This window comes from Ostrea edulis, chromosome 3 (assembly GCF_947568905.1).
Source record: "Ostrea edulis chromosome 3, xbOstEdul1.1, whole genome shotgun sequence".
Lineage (NCBI taxonomy): Eukaryota > Metazoa > Mollusca > Bivalvia > Ostreida > Ostreidae > Ostrea > Ostrea edulis.
Window position 1 is genome coordinate 5608191 of NC_079166.1, and position 17750 is coordinate 5625940.

Consider the following 17750-nt stretch of genomic DNA (forward strand, 5'->3'; position numbering starts at 1 on the left):
ACAAAAAAAATGTTCATAACATGCATATCAAAACACAAATATGTATTTGGTACAAATCAGGGTCCGTTATATGACCCCCCCCCCCCCCTTGACAGAGGTCTGTTGCATGAACCCCACCCCCCAACATAGGTCTGCTGCATGAAATCTCCCTCCCCAAAACAGAGGTCCGCTGCATGCAATCCCCCCTCCACCCTGCGTCCAATGATTATGGCTAATCGTTTTTTAACTATTAATATGATTGTATTAGTACAAAAGGCCGAATTCAATATAAAAAGGGATAGAATATATAAAAGTTATATCAATACATTGTTTGCAGATTCGATTTTTTTAAGGAAAGGAAATCTTTACGTCTGACGTAAATGTTTGCAAAACTACCCTACATAAACTAGGTAGAAGCAAACTTTAAAACTATATATTTACTCAAGTGATAACACGTAGATAGTGTATACAGACTGATACGCCGCACAGGTATTTAATTCTCAGGACTAGACGGAAGGTCGAAAGAACAGGGAGGCCATGTTGGATTTTAAGGTGAGACTAAATTATCATTATAGTAATGACCGCTGTGTTTTATACCATACTATAATTCTCTTTCGTTAATTGTTTTTATCTGCCAAAATCTTGAAATGGAATTCCGTTTTTATTTAATTAACAGTAAACTTATCGTGTGATCCCGGCATCAGAAATGCATCCCTGGCGCAGTGCTCAGCACGTCCTGCTGTGTGACCTCTGTGAAACTGTCCCCCTACAGAGACATTGTGAACTTTGTAATATAAATCTCTGTGTTAACTGTGCAGTAAAGCATCTCTCAGACTCGTCTAAAAGACACAATGTCGTGCCCTTTTTGCACAAAAAGTCTACTCCTAACTACCATAAATGTCGAGACCACGCCGATAAACACTGTGAAATTTACTGTGAAAAATGTGGCATTCCTCTCTGTTCTACCTGCGTCACTTCAGGAAAACACAAAGGTCACGAAATGTCAGATATTCTGGAAAAACTCAGCGCTAAAACAGAAAGTTTACGAAAAGATCTAGAAGAATTAGAGACCAGAATTTATCACCGATATGACAAAATGGCGTCTGATGTTGAAACTGAGAAAGCCGAATTAGAAGCGAATTACGGGAAACTGACGACAGATGCCGATGAACAAGGGGAAATCCTATACCGGGAGATCACCGCCATTGTCAACCGACGGAAATCCGCCATTGCAGAGATGAAATCTACACATCTGGACGCGCTAAATAAAAACACAGAAGAAATCACACAGAAAATTACTGAACTCAAACAGATTATTTCCGACTTGAAATCGATGCTAAACTCAAATGACGTCTCCTTAACCTCTACTTACAAATCTAGGAATTCCGAATTTAGAACATTACCGCCTAAAGTCCGAGTCACATTACCGAGTCTCTCTCCTCAGAAAATAAACAAAGATCAGCTCAATGAAATGTTCGGTTCTCTGTCGCCATTATCCATTAACACAGAACATGGCGACACAATGAAGTCAGCAGAAGCTGTATCGTTTCCTCCAGTCAAACCACTGCTTGATGACCCGCACGTCACCGCCACCATAGACACTGGATATAAATATTTACACAGTGTTAGCTGTCTGAGTGAAGATCAAGTCTGGACATGCGGGATGAACGAAACAATGAAGCTGCTCAACCTCCAGAGTAAACAATTGACATCAATACAAACCAAGTCAGGGGACTGGCCACGGGACATAGCAGTTACACGGGACGGAGATCTTGTTTATACTGACCCTAGTATTAAAACTGTTAACTTAGTAAAAAATAAACAGATACAGACCGTGATCACACTACAGGGGTGGTACCCTCGCTATCTCTACAGTACCGCGTCTAACGATCTCCTGGTTACCATGGAGAGTGATGATAGAAAACAATCCAAAGTTGTTCGTTACTCTGGCTCCACAGAGAAACAAACCATTCAGTTTGATGAGCAGGGTCGTCCTCTCTATTCATCTGATTATGACATTAAATACATCAGCGAGAACAGAAACCTGGATATCTGTGTGACTGACCCGTCAACTAGTGCAGTAGTGGTGGTCAATCAGTCAGGAAAACTCCGATTTAAATACACTGGGAATCCCTTTAATACCAAGCAATCATTTAATCCAAGCGGCATCACTACAGACAGCCAGAGTCACATCATGACAACAGACTCTTACAATCACCGTATCCACATCCTAGATCAGGACGGACAATTCCTCCGTTACATTTACTGTGATTTACGCGATCCATACGGTTTATGTGTGGACATCAGAGACAACCTCTTTGTGGCTGAGTTTGGCACTGCTAAAGTGAAGAAAATCCAATATCTATAAACACAGTGTTAATTACACATCTCTATCCAGCGTTAAGTACACAGCTCAACAGTGTTAATTACACATCTCTACACAACCTTAATTACACAGCTCAACGCAGTGTAATTTACAGAACTGTGTAATTCCTTCTCCTTGTTAATTACAGCCCTGTACTAATTACATCCCTGTTTTAATTACAGTCCTGTGTACAGTACAGCCCTATGTACATGATCCATGATGGTGTGTCCAGGGGTCCGTGTTTGCCAACTATCTATTTTGTATTGCTTATAGGAGTTATGAGATTGATCACTGTTCGTTATCTTCACCTTGCATTAAAGCCTGTGTACATTACAGCCCTGTGTACATTACAGCCCTGTGTTAATTACAGTCATGTGTTAATTACAGTCCTGTGTACATCATTGCACTGTGTTAATTACAGCATTGTGTACATTAAAGCCCTGTGTACATTACAGCCCTGTGTTAATTACAGTCCTGTGTACATTACAGCCCTGTGTACACTACAACCCTGTGTTGATTACAGTCCTCTGTACATTACAGCCCTGTGTTAATTACAGCCCTGTGTACATTACATCCCTGATTTAATTAACTCCCTGATTTAATTACAGCCCTGATTTAATTACAGCCCTGTGTTAATTACAGCCCTGTGTAGTTTGCAGTCCTGTGTACATTACAGTCCTGTGTACATTACAGTCCTGTGTTAATTACAACCCTGTGTTAATTACAGCCCTGTGTACATTACAGTCCTGTGTACATTGCAGTCCTGTGTACATTACAGTTCTGTGTTAATTACAGTCCTGTATACATCACAGTCCTGTGTACATTAGATCCCTGTGTACGTTACAGTTCTGTGTTAATTACAGCCCTGTGTTAATTACAGCCCTGTGTACATTACAGTCGTGTGTACATTACAGTTCTGTGTTAATGACAGCCTTGTGTACATTAAAACCCTGTGTTAATTACAGACCTGTGTTAATTACAATCATCTGTACATTACAGTCCTCTGTACATTACAGCCCTGTGTACATTACAGCCCTGATTTAATTCCAACCCTGTGTTAATTACAGTCCTGTGTACATTGCAGTCCTGTGAACATTACAGTCCTCTGTATATTACAGCCCTGTGTACATACAGTTCTGTGTTAATTACATCCTTGTATACATTACAACCCTGTGTTAATTACAGCCCTGTGTTAATTACGGTCCTCTGTACATTACAGCCCTGTGTTAATTACAGCCCTGTGTTAATTACAGCCCTGTGTTAATCACAGCCCTGTGTACATTACAGCCCTTTTTAATTACAACCCTGTGTACATTACAGCCCCGTGTACATTACTGCCCTGTGTACATTGCAGTCCTGTGTTAATTACAGCCCTGTGTTAATTTCAGTCCGGTGTACTTTACAGCCCTGTGTACATTACAGTTTTGTATTAATTACAGCTTTGTGTACATTACAGCCCTATGTAGATTACAGTCCTGTGTACATTTCAGTCCTGTGTACCTGACAGTCCTTTGTTTATTTCAGTCCTGTATACATTACAGCCCTGTGTACATTGCAGTCATGTGTACATTTCAGTCATGTGTACATTACAGCCCTGTGTACATTACAGTCCTGTGTTAAATACAGCCTTGTGTACATTAAAACCCTGTGTTAATTACAGCCCTGTGTTAATTACAGCCCTGTGTACATTACAGCCGTGTATATCACAGTCCTGTATATATTACAGTCGTCTGTTTGTGATGTGTAACATGTACTTGTGTTTGTGAGTTTAACGGAACAGTATTGTGTTTGTGAGTTATATCATTCAATATATGTTTGCTTTTCCAATGTTTATATTAGATAAACATGATACAGAGTTCAGTCTTACATTGTTACTGAGTACTTACTTAGATTTGTAGTACTGTAACAGAGAGTGACCCAAACGTCCGGTCTTTATCACAGATCTTCAGATTTTAGGTCACAGTCTTCTATTTACCATCAATAACATCACACCACTTATCTAAATCTCCACCGTCCTACAAAATAAACAAAGTGTAATCATATTAAACTGGATTGTCAAGATAGTCTGTGATATGTAAACGTAATCAGAAGGAAAAGAAGATATGGCTTAACCGAGAATCCAATTCAAGGCCATTCGTTCCCATGATATGACTAGACCAGGAATTGGACCCGAAACCCCTGTATTACTAGTCAGGTGATCTAACCATTGGGCTATCCAAACAAATATTAATGGTTTGACTGGACCAGGAATCAAACCCGACACCCCTGTATTACATATGTAATAGCCAGGTGCTCTAAACACACAAAACTATCCAGGCCAATGTCCACAATACAAAGTGAGCTTTTCCAATTGAAATTTATCTGTTGTTATTGACTTCTTGCATGATCATCTTCTTCTCCACAACCACTGGGCCCATTCCAATCAAACCTGGTAATATTCACCCTTAGGTATAGGGAATTCAGGTTTGTTCATATGATTGACTGATTGATTGTATCTTGTTTAACATATAAATTTAGACCTATACTCAGCACGTACTGCCATTGAGCAGTGAGGGTTCTTTAGCGTGCCACACCTACTGCGATACGGGACATCCGTTATTAAGGTCATCTGCGAGGACCCGTGACATTCACAGATGGTACCGAGTGTTTGCCGATGGAGCTGTCATTACCTGTTTTAACGACTTAGGTATGTTGTGGCCAAGACTCGAACCCCGGACTCCCATAGGCGGGGCATGCGCTCTAATCTCTAGAACACCACGGCTTTACCGTTTGTTCATACCAAGGGTCAACGAAAAAATAATCAAGAAAAGGCAAAATAGGCTGGGTTATTTAAAAATCTTCTCAAGAATCAATGGGCCAGAAAAAAATAGACTGATGTAAAAGTTTCCTGATATAGTATAGATGCAAGCTTGTTAAAACCATGACATCCCTGGGTTTGGGTAGGACCTCATCAGGGGGTCAACGTTTTACATGGAGATATAAAGGAAACATCTTCAGAAGAACGATAAGGTCATAATTAATCATAGCAATATGCAAGCATCCCCAGGTAGTGCAGATTCAAGTTTCTTCAAATTGTGGTCCTCGGGGAAAGGTGGGGGTGAACAACAATAATGGACGCAAGTTTTACAGGGTTGTATATTGAAATGTTTTTGAAATTCTTTATCTCAAAAACAGCAGGGTCATGATTAGTCATGTTAATATGCAAACACGTTCAGATAGTGCAGGTAATTCAGTAAATTATGGTCAACAGGGGATGCTTACTCCTCCTAGGCACTTGATCCCACCTCTGATGTGTCCAGGGGTCCGTGTTTGCCCAACTATATATTTTGCATTGCTTGCAGGAGTTTTGAGATTCATCACTGTACGTTATTTTCACATTTCACTTAAACAAATCATTTTCAAGTATAGCAGGTATGTGGATTCAAGTGTTTTATATGCCTTTGACTACAGCCGGGGAGGGGGAGGCATATTCTCCTGTCCTGTATGTCTGCTCCCTACCTTAACATTGCTACTAACACTGCGTGAAAAAAACACCTTTACAAAACTTTACTTTAAAAGTAAATATAATTAAAGATGTAAGGAATATCAAGGTTACCTTTGAATTAACTTTACTTCAAGTACTAAAATGTGTTTAAACATTCTCTTTCATATTTACAGAACAGTAAATTTAATATTTTCAATTTTTTTAAATTTGAAAAAAGATGTTCGTCTTTGATGACTTAAGTAAAGGTCGACTTTGTCACTAAATCTATATCATGCTCATAATAAAAGGAAGTATGTGCTCATGTGATATATCACATACTTGTCAAATTTTACAACCTCTCAAAATTCTTGAAAACACTTATAAGATAAAACAGATAAACACAAACTTTAATAAAACTTTTTATTTCTAGATAATTGTCATAAAAAATAAATGGACCCATGACTACTAATAAATAAGATGGTAGTCACAATATACACTACGAAAAAATACTGAATATTATGATTTGAGCTACATATACTTGTTTTTATATTTCAAAATCATAATTGCAACAAAATATTAAAAATTAATTAAAAAAAATTGCTCTTCTTTAATAAATGATGGAAAATAAAACTTATTTTCTTTTCATGAAATAGTGAAATATGCATACTTTGTGTATAATAGTATGCATATACAGAATCAAATTTTCCATATGCATGTGCCTAACATATGTGCACAAGTAGTACATGTACCATGTGCTTCATGTGTCCAGCTTCACACATCGAAACATGTGTGCTTGACTTCACAAAGCAGTACCACTTATATGAATACCTATGAAGGTGTAACAAATGTGAATGTGTAAAAAAAAAAAATGTGCATAAGTAGTACTGTGTGCTTCATGTGTCCAGCTTCACACATCGAAACATGTGTGCTCGACTTCACAAAGCAGCACCACTTATATGAATACCTTATGAATGTGTAAAAAAAAATGTGCATAAGTAGTTCTGTGTCCTTCATGTGTCCAGCTTCACACATCGAAACATGTGTGCTCGACTTCACAAAGCAGTACCACTTATATGAATACCCTATGAATGTGCAAAAAAAGTGAATGTGTAAAAAAATGTGCATATTCAGTACTATGTGCTTCATGTGTCCAGCTTCACACATCGAAACATGTGTGCTTGACTTCACAAAGCAGTACCACTTATATGAATACCTATGAAGGTGTAACAAATGTGAATGTGTAAAAAAAAAATGTGCATAAGTAGTACTGTGTGCTTCATGTGTCCAGCTTCACACATCGAAACATGTGTGCTCGACTTCACAAAGCAGTACCACTTATATGAATACCCTATGAATGTGTAAAAAATGTGAATGTGTAAAAAAAAATGTGCATAAGTAGTACTGTGTGCTTCATGTGTCCAGCTTCACACATCGAAACATGTGTGCTCGACTTCACAAAGCAGTACCACTTATATGAATACCTATGAAGGTGTAACAAATGTGAATGTGTAAAAAAAATGTGCATAAGTAGTACTGTGTGCTTCATGTGTCCAGCTTCACATATCGAAACATGTGTGCTCGACTTCACAAAGCAGTACCACTTATATGAATACCTATGGTGGTGTAACAAATGTGAACGTGTAAAAAAAATGTGCATAAGTAGTACTGTGTGCTTCATGTGTCCAACTTCACACATCGAAACATGTGTGCTTGACTTCACAAAGCAGCACCACTTATATGAATACCTTATGAATGTGTAAAAAAAAATGTGCATAAGTAGTTCTGTGTCCTTCATGTGTCCAGCTTCACACATCGAAACATGTGTGCTGACTTCACAAAGCGGTATTGTGTATTTGGTGATGAAGTGGTTGTGTCAATACCATGTGCTCTATGTGTCAAGCTTCACACTTGAAAAAGTGTGTGCTGACTTCACAAAGCGGTATCATGTACATGAAGCCGTGATAAAGTTAAAACAGTGCCTTACGTTAAGTAAATGAATCGCATTTGTGAATATATGTTGTCCTTGCCCAAAACATTTATCCAAAAAAATATTTTTTTCTAGACTGCCAACTGTGTTTCCAACAATACAGGAATCCATAAACATAATATCACATAATGTATGTATAGCAAAAATACATATCATTGTAACGGTCTAGTGGTTCGATCACTGGATCGTGAATTTATTTTATGAGATTACTGTTGTTGTAAATATAATTTAACAGACTCAACAGAAACAATTGTTAAATGTCGAGTATATCAGAATATGTCAGATGATCATTCGCGATGAACTTCACATGAACATACATTAGTGCTTCACTTCACAAAAAACAAGTTGTTCTGAAAAATTGTCTAATGTCTAACAAAAATATACAATATAGTGCTAATGTGACTTAATTTAAGTTCCGTATTTCCTATAATGCATTGTTTTTTCAAAAACTAGGTATTTCGTCAATAATCATCTCCAAGGCAACTCTTATCCAAAGCTTCTGCTATCAAGTATCTCCAATGTGAGTTCTGTATGCATCTTCTGAGGGCATTGATTGCTGAAAAATATATAACATACATTAATGATCAATGATATACATTTTTCAACATAAGGCCATCCTTAAAAAATTGTATGTTTGCTGTAACGCGACTCAGATTTTTCAGTGTGGGTAGGTAGGTAGGGTTTTTTTTTTTTTTAAAACCACTTACTATAATGTAGGGCTGAAACGATGCACCCCTTTACGATGCGATACATATTGCAATACTTATGTCAAGATTCAATACTTTCAATACGATACAATTTACAGAAGAAACCAATAATAACATTGAAGAAGAAATTAATTATCAAGATTCAAAATCATAATTTTAAAAGCAAAACTGTCAAACGGTGAGATGCCTGTTCACTGTAGTTTAAAACTGATAACTAGTTTATTATTATTATTATTTTCGTCAACCTCAAGGCAAACAATAGTTTGAACATTATTCAACACTATTTTGTCCCTTATGCAGGTAGAAATGATATATACAGGCCGAGACTAACCAAAAATCGGGGCAATGAATCGAACATTGAATCGAGCGTTTATATTGAACAGTATCGATATTTCGGTGAATCGTTTCAGCCCTACTATAATGAGCAAAATTGCGATGAACAGTAAGACAACAGATTAAAGATTTAAAAACTAATAACTTTACTTCGAGAACTGAATTGGAGTCGAGTTTTCAATGCAGAATGTAAATAGATTGCGATAAACAGGTACTGGTATATATTTATATTTACATTCTGTTCTATATGACACTACCAAGTAGATAATGAGTTTATTGTCTCATGAATCACCATTCTCTCGCGCCATTGTGACATCACTCAAGCTAGCTTTCGGTCGAAGGTTAAGATATAAACACATTTTACCATTAATCAATAAAGAATTATTGATAAAACTTACTAAAATTTATTTTATTTAGGAGATAATGTAAATAACAACTGTCTAGTTTAGGAGGGTAATGAGTTGATAAAGCGATTGGCCCACATAGTATTTGTATGCATAAATGCCTTAATTCACCTGCGTTTATGCCAAAAACCATGTGATCTAATCGCTTTTAATATAAACACATAACCCACTCAAACAAGAGTTATTCCTTATTTGTATCATGATACGTTATGTTTATCGTGTGTGTATTGTGGTTTATTGGTATAACATTTCATCCTTAGTAGTTCTACTAAATCTCACTCTGAGTGTGCCTACTGTTACACACTAAAGTAGACAAGACACGGGCAGCATTCAGACTTTGTAAATATATAGGTATATATAGGCAATATAAAAAGGGGTTGCTATTAATACTAGTGTAATTACTTGTCAGTCTTCAACAGATACTGAAATAAAGTTTAATATCTATATATTTAAATGTTTAGATGTCTTCCATATTGAAAACCTGTGAATCGTGGTTTGTCAACCAAAACCTTAGGCACCTTTTAGGTACTTGGTGGCTGCATTAAAACGTCGAACGCATATCTGCTAGGCCTAGTTTCAACTTGCAATTGGGACTGCTGGTCACCCAAGTACTAAAAGTGGCGTATCATTTTTAATTTTTGTTTAAGTCCGTTAAAAAACTAATTGATCATATGGACACGCATGATATGTAGAATCAGTGTGTGGGTTGACAGCAACTGATGACCTCGGAGGTCAATGCACATCGAAGATATCGAGCAGGAATTGCTGTCACTGACGGTGTCAGGAAGACAATTTGATTCATGATTGACATAATCTACTGATACGACAGGTTTATGAAGTATATTCAATCACGTATATGCTATTGAATTTGTTCTTTTATTTTTCAATTTATTTACCTTCAGATATACAGCATGTACTGCTTTAAATTGACGGTCACAATAAACGTGACCATGGACTTGTCCGCCATGTTGGGTTGTTTTTTTTTTTAATCTCGATCTCGTTACAGCAAACAAAAATTTTTTTAAGGATGGCCTAAATCTTCAATTTTGTGAAATAAGACACCACATTACAATTATCTTCTAATAAACAAGTTGTCCAACATTATAGTATACAACGACCAGATATTTAGATTTTCCTAAAACATTCACTGATCTGAGAAATTCACTAGTCCATAACTTTAAGGTAGACCATCCATAACTGATCTATTTTGTATCTAATAAATGGATGGTGGGATTTTTCTTACCTTTGTATAATTTTGAAGGGTTGGTAAAATCAAAATATTCTACCACAAGATTTTTCAAAATTTTGATTACTAACCGATAAATCACACCTTAAAGTTTACATTGAAGTCTGTGGGAAAAGCATATTTCATTCAAATAATTTATAATACGATTTGACTTTCATCCAGATATATTGGTAAAAAGTTGCACAAACTTACTCTTTTATCAAAATATGATTTCAAATTAATAGTTTACCACAGAAATATTTAGAAAATCTGGGGTTTTCCCCCATTCTTATATTTTAAAGGGCAGATAACTGTTCAAGAAAAAAATTGAAGTCAAACAAAAATCAACTTCTAATCTTTAACTAGTCCGATAATTTCGTAAAATTCACTTTCATAAAACACATTCAGTTTGTTTTCAATCATTAAAAGTACATGCTTCCTTCCAAAATGTTTTTATTGTTATACTTTTAAAATATTTTTTTCTGCTTGATACTGCTGGTCTGATGGACTATTGGAGGCAAATGGAGGGTGAAAATTAACTAGTCCACCCCATAAACTTCAGATCCCAGACCTTGGACCACTGTATTTTAACTCCATGACATATATAATATGAACCATAAATTATTTATGGAGCATTATCAATATACACAAATTAGAATTAACATTTGAGGACTGGACTGTAAAATGTGTGTATTGCAGAGAATACAGTGTGCATCTGAAATATGATACTTAGTTCTCACCCATTTCAAAATGACAACTCTGCCAGTGTCCACACGATCTTCTTGTTGGATCAGATGCTTTCTCTTACACACTAGTTTGCGAGTCTCAGGACTGACGGGCCATAATGCATGTATGAGCTCTGGCACTGCAATAAAACAGCACCTGTTTACTTGATAATTTCCATTTTACTGAGAAGGACATTATGATAAAAGTAAACATACAACTTCATATGACTAAAATGTAAATCATCAATTCTTTTCACCCAACCACAATATAGCTATTGCAAAGATGATGATATGTGAGCTATTCTCCCAACTGTTGGGCACATGATGTATATTGGCTACTCGCTTGGCTGTCATTTACCAATTTTGTTTCAGCCATTTGCACAACCGCCGTGTACTTATTTCATATGAGTGTGGCTACATACACAACAGTCGTGCACTTCTTTCAAACTGGCTCTCTTCACGACTATGACCAAACAATAATAAATAAAATTACTACCTATATGTATATCAGGTGGTCATGTAACAGTACTATACATATATAATACATATCACCGGTCAAGTTCACTGCCATGTCCATGATCAGCTGATGATAGGAGACCATAAGTGACTATTCTAAAGTTTAAGAAATAAATTGGTGTCGTTAATATATATGTACTGTCATCATCCTTGCCGCGTTTTTTTAAAGTGTGACTCACCTCTCAGGGAGCCTCACTGCCTGCAACTTTGAAAATTTAGATCCGCCCTTGATGAAATAACCACACATCATGTTGATGCAAGTTGGTACTCAGTCACAAGTCACAGAAACATTGAGCTCACTACACGTCTCAGATTCTCTAGGCACTGAGTGTGTACACCGTTTACATCTAGCACCAATCGTTCAATGCAAGTAGGCCATATACAAGTTCGGCATAGCCTGGGCCCCATGCTCATGATCCTGGGGTCAGTATTTCCCTTTATCTACAGGCCTGCAAATACAATCAGTTAGATTGTGAAGCAATATGACCCAAATGATCTGAAGCTTCATATCAAAGAATAAAAAGTAGCATCATGAAATAGCAAACTATTGTACTTACTTTTCTCCCTTTGTCTTTGTTCTCCCATTTTGGCGGATTATCTTGTTTACATCCCCGTGATGCATTTCGGTTCGGCAATCACATTCATTCCTTTGGTAATTCGGTTTATTATTTCATTATTCAATTTAATTCAATACTTCTGCATATTCCTGTGAAAGTTCGGTAAGATCTTATAAAATGTCTAAATGATATAAATTTGGATCATCCCAATCTTTTCCCCACTACACTCCTCATTGAATCTCACATGGGTCTGAACTTTTGTTGGATTCATCGAATTAATATTTGAACGAGTTAGCAACTACGTTGTTTACCTCACCATATTTGGTGCATTGGAATTCAGACTCAGAGAACCAATCAATTTAAAACGTGCTTTGCGAGAATTGCGCTGTTTATTAAAATGTGGAAAGAAGACATAGAAAGGGGCTTTTATCTACTGAGATGGAGACTCCTATCGATCGACTTCGGGAGACCAGGTAGGTAGCTGAAATTTGTAAACAAGCACTTACTATTACTATTAGAAAGGAGAGTTACTCACTGTAACAAAGACTTTTGACAGTCTGATACATGTATAGTATTGGTTATATGTCGAACGTTAGTTCCTTTCAGAGGACGTGTTAACGCAGGGTTGGTATTACATAGTGGATTGGTATAAGTACGTTGTATGATTGATTAATCCGAGTTTACTCATACATTTCCTGTCCATTTCCACTACAGTTCTGTATTACTATTATCTTGTATGTACAGTGGCTGATCTGGAAAGGTGGTGCTCCCCACTTTTGTTGAATATTTTTAACAAAAATGTAAATTAATTTATTATGTGCCATTAACTCCTCTGGGGACGAAAAAGGTACATTTAAATCCCTGTGAAAATTGTCTAGATCCGCCTCTGAATTCTATATAGTGCAAGTACAAGCGAAACAATGGACTAATAACTGACTTACTTCTTAGCCGTATTGTGGAAAAATGTAAATATTCATCATCATATAATATTATCGCATCTTCCATTTCTATTAACAGGTTCTTTTTTCAATAGCCATCACAGACTAAAATATTGAAAAATAAAGGGAGTGGAGCTACTCAGCACTTCAATGAGGTAACTTTTGAATTTGATATTCTATATGTAATGAAAAGTAAATATTTGTAGTAGTTAAAGCTATATGGACCATGAATATCGGCTTAGGTAGCTCAGTGGTTAGAGCACCTGACTAGTAATGCAGGGGTCCCAGCTTTGATTCCTGGTTCGTTCATACATTTGATTCCCTCTTTTCCTTTATTACATTTAAGTCCAATGTCTTGGTATAATGAAGGTAAACATTAAAGAATAACCATTAGTTTTTATTTTGTAATTTAGCAAGTTAAGGTAGTACTCTACATCGTCATAATGGCTGACTTCCTTTAAAAACATGGATGAAAAAATCGATATCAGCAATATTTGGCTTTTCCTTTTCGATTTAAATACCTAGCCGAGTAGCTCAGTAGGTTAGAATACCGACTGCTGACCTGTAGGTCAGAGGTTCGAGTCCAGCAGGGGTTTTAATTTTTTTTTTAGATTACCTTCCACTAAAACTGTATTTTTTGACAAAATAAAGTAAATTTGAAAATTTTCAACTTCAAAATATTGTTGTACATATCCTCCACTTTTCATCTACGTCAAATTTATCTGGTGTAGCACACCTCCTTAAGGGACAAGATGAAAAGCTCAATGTCTGATGAAAATCTTAATTGAAATAGTTTGGGGGAGGGAAGGGGGTAAAAACTCCCACAAGTTTCGGTCACTCATCCAATATTCTATTTATTATAATACACGAATAATTGCAGCATTTCAGCAGGAAGAAAGTGAGCAGGACTGAAGTGACTCATTGAAAATTTGGAAATAACATTTATTACATTTTAATGAACATTTAAAATAAGAATTAGAAAACATATATAGTCTTATTTAGTACTATTGTGTTATTGCATGATAATCAATTTGGGTCAAAACTGAATTATTATTTTTTTTATCAGACATTGAACTTTTGATCTTGCCCAGGCTAACAATGTGTCATATTTATCTGTATGATTCTAATATACCAGTATATATATGTAATATTACTCCAAATTTTTATTTCAGTTCAACTGAGATTTGATTTACAAGAGTAACTTGGAATAAGACAACATTATAATAAAGGAGGACAGGTACATGGTTAAAATACTCTTTGTTTTGACGATTACAAGCTCTCAAAGTAATTCAATACAAATCAATCATCTGAATATAACTTGAAGATTTGATGCAATGCACATTGAATTGTGTACATGTTTAATATTAAAGTTATTAACATACGATAGTTACCATTTTTATTTTTACATACATGTACACATAAAAAAAATCTAAAGTAACTAATCAATTACATCCTCTAAAGTACATGTAATCTATTGCAATCGATTACAGGGCAAAATTGACTGTACTCAATTAGTAATCAATTCAGGGTTTGACATTAACTTTTTGGGGCACTAGACCAATCGGGCTACTTAAAATGATTTTTGCTAGACCTGACCTTACATCCACTAGCCCTGACCAACGTTCCAGAAAAAAATCTTATAAGATTCTCCATATCTAAATACATGTACTTTTAAAATTTACATGAAAAACGTTAAGTTTGAACTAAAATGCATTTAATTGTCTCAAAAAAATCTTTAATCTCGTCATTCAATTTGATGCTTTTACTTTCAACCCTATTTTCAGTTTCTTTAAATTTTTACCGGCACGGAAATTCTTTAATCCATTTAGAATAAATTGACCTCAATATTTTTTTTAAAATTTCTATTTAAGCCCTGCTTTGTTTCTTCCCAACGTTTTCCTTTTTTTTTCTTCCTTGAGACATCTTTTGCTTTCATTGAGGACGAGATTTCATATTTGATGATATAGACATTCCCGCACATATGTTTAATAAACACTTTCTTATATTCAATTCAAATGAACTGTTTTGGTGGGTTTTTTTTTTAATGAAAATGAATTCAATAATTCTATTTAACCAAAACATAACTTTACACACATTAACAATGTGTAGATGTCGTAGAACATCACTTACGACCGCGACTTATTAGAACTAAAGATAGAGATTATGTCATCGTGCGGTTCAAAATTGCTCGCAAACTCTTTACTGTTATTTTTTTTTATGAATAAAATATCTTATGATTTAAAGTAAAGTTTCTTAAATTTGTTTATATTTTTAACACGACCAGTCGGACTAGTAAATAAACATTTTACCCGACCGGACCTATCATTTAGTAGTCTCGGTCGGTCGGACGTGCCTTAGTGTCAAACCCTGCAATTACACAAAATTGCTTTAAGTTGTTGATTATTGATCGATTACATTTTTGAGTAATTGTGACTGGTCGCAGTAGCTCAGTGGTAGAGTGGATGTCTCGTAAAAATCTTTAAAAATCTTCTTCTCAAGAACCACTGGGTCAGAAAAAGTGAAACTTATGTGGAAGCTTCTTGAGGAAGTGTAGATTCTTATTTGTTCAAATCATGACCCCCGGGGTAAGGGTGGGGCCACAATAGGGGATCAAAGTTTCAAATTGAAATATATTAAAAAAAAATCTTCTCAATACCCTTGGGGTTAGAAAAGGTGAAACTTTTTTTGAAGCTTTATGAGGAAGTTTAGATTTTAGATTGTTCAAATTATTACCTCTGGGGTTAGGGTGGGGCCACAATAGGGGATCAAAGTTTTGCATTTTAAAATATTGGAAAAGATCTTTAAAAATCTTCTTAAGAACCACTGGGTCAGAAAAAGTGAAACTTGTGTGGAAGCTTCTTGAGGAAGTGTAAATTCTAAAAAAAAAAAAAAAATCAAATCCTTACCACCCCCTGGGTAGGCTCGGGCCACAATAGAGGATCAAAGTTTTACATTCAGAAATGTATAGAAAAAATCTTCTTCTCATCAATTAATGAATTAGAAAAGATGAAACTAATGAGAAGACTTCCTGAGGCGGTATAGATTCGAAATTATTCAAATCATGACCCCCGGGGGTAAGGTGGAGCCACAATAAGAAGCCAAAGTTTTGCATTTGGATATAAATGAAAAATTATAAAAATCTTATTTTAAAGAACAGCGATTAGTCATACTTAAGTGGAGGCATTCTCGTGAGGTGTAGATTTAAACTTATTCAAATCATGACACCCCCTCCCCCTCCCTGATGGTAGGGCGGGGCCATAATGTGTGACCAAAGTTAAAGATAGGAATGAACAGAAGGGCCATAGTAATTCAGGCAAACAATGTGGCCCATGGGCCTCTTGTTTTCTATGCAACATACTTTGTCATTTTATGAGAATAAATACATTATGATTGTCACCATGCATTGTCAAAATAACAACGTTTGCAAATATGATTTAATTGCTTAATGTTTAATTTGAAACTGGATTTGTTCTAATCCTTAGAAATTAAGACGAAGATTGGTTGCAACTGAAAAGAAGAAGAACTGGACAGAGGAGAAGAGAACATCGGTGAAAAAGTTTCTTAGCCATAAACAATCATATAAGTATATGTCAAGTGATGAAGAAGGAGCAGATGGTTTTATTTCGCACCCATACTCCTGGGAAAGTGACACTTGGAAGAATGTGAAAGACAGTTTGGACAAGAAATATTTAGAGACATGTCCACCCCGGAGTAGGCGACTCGTTCAAAAGAGAACAAAAGGTTCAGCAAAAGAACAGCCAACACCAGAATTTGAAGAGGAGTTTTCCTGGGTTTTTAAATGAACTAATATTAATTTTTGTTTATGTTGATGCTGTATATAAACTTTTTAAACATGTAAATTAACATTATCCATATGTGTTTTATCTTAATTTGAAAAATTTGAAAATTATAGTTTAAGAGAATTATTGAGTGAAGTATTCTTAGCAAATATGTGCAATCAACATTTTTGACTTCTCTGCAAAAAAAAAAACTTTTTTAATTTATAAATTTTACTTTTGAAATTTAACATGCATGCAGATACATGTAGATGCATATAGTGTAAATAACTGTGATTTTTTAGCTGTAAATCATAACAGACCAGGTGAGAAATGTTCAAACTTATAGAAAATGTATGCCCTGAATTGTTAATATGTAAATCAGTACTTTTTTTGAAATTGATTTCCTGTTGTCACTGTTAAGTTGTCAGCTGCAGTATGTGTAGCTCTCTAGAAGAACTGTATGGGAAATATTTTGTACAGCAGTAGTCCCTTTTAAATTTATTTTACTTCAAATGTTTTGTGGCATTATTAATTTGTATTAAAAGAAAAGATAACCTGCTATAGTCTTGCGTTTTGTCTATTGGATGATTAAAGAACTGCTTATGAGGAAGACGAGGAGAGATGCCAGACTGATATACCAATAGAATATAATGAAATGTACCTCAGGCAGAGGAAAGATAATATTTAATGTATATAAATATGACATTTTGAGTAATTGACAAGATAATATTTAATGCATATAAATATGACATTTTCAGTAATTAAAGGTGAT

At 35.5% G+C, this 17750-nt stretch overlaps 1 protein-coding gene and 2 long non-coding RNA genes across 5 annotated transcripts; 2 read left to right on the forward strand and 1 right to left on the reverse strand.

Moving 5' to 3' along the window:
* Window positions 1–464: 464 nt before the first annotated feature.
* LOC130053150 (E3 ubiquitin-protein ligase TRIM36-like) lies at window positions 465–4200 on the forward strand. The gene is made up of 2 exons (XM_056159815.1): window positions 465–531; window positions 656–4200. Exon 2 carries the CDS (start codon window positions 686–688, stop codon window positions 2345–2347), a length of 1662 nt encoding a protein of 553 aa, XP_056015790.1. The 5' UTR covers window positions 465–531; window positions 656–685; the 3' UTR covers window positions 2348–4200.
* Window positions 4201–5382: 1182 nt separating this feature from the next.
* On the reverse strand, window positions 5383–12686 carry LOC125666286 (uncharacterized). Of its 2 annotated transcripts, XR_008801644.1 has the most exons (4): window positions 12262–12684; window positions 11884–12153; window positions 11204–11328; window positions 5383–8350 (listed from the first exon to the last, which is right to left on the reverse strand). It is a non-coding gene; the product is annotated as an uncharacterized LOC125666286 (long non-coding RNA). The 2 variants fall into 2 exon arrangements; XR_008801643.1 differs by lacking the exon at window positions 5383–8350 and having other exon boundaries at window positions 10293–11328; window positions 12262–12686.
* Window positions 12631–17537, forward strand: LOC130053151 (uncharacterized). 2 transcript variants are annotated; one of them, XR_008801646.1, is made up of 4 exons: window positions 12631–12734; window positions 13279–13354; window positions 14372–14436; window positions 16682–17537. It is a non-coding gene; the product is annotated as an uncharacterized LOC130053151 (long non-coding RNA). The 2 variants fall into 2 exon arrangements; XR_008801645.1 differs by lacking the exon at window positions 12631–12734 and having other exon boundaries at window positions 12744–13354.
* The last annotated feature ends 213 nt before the right edge of the window (window positions 17538–17750 follow it).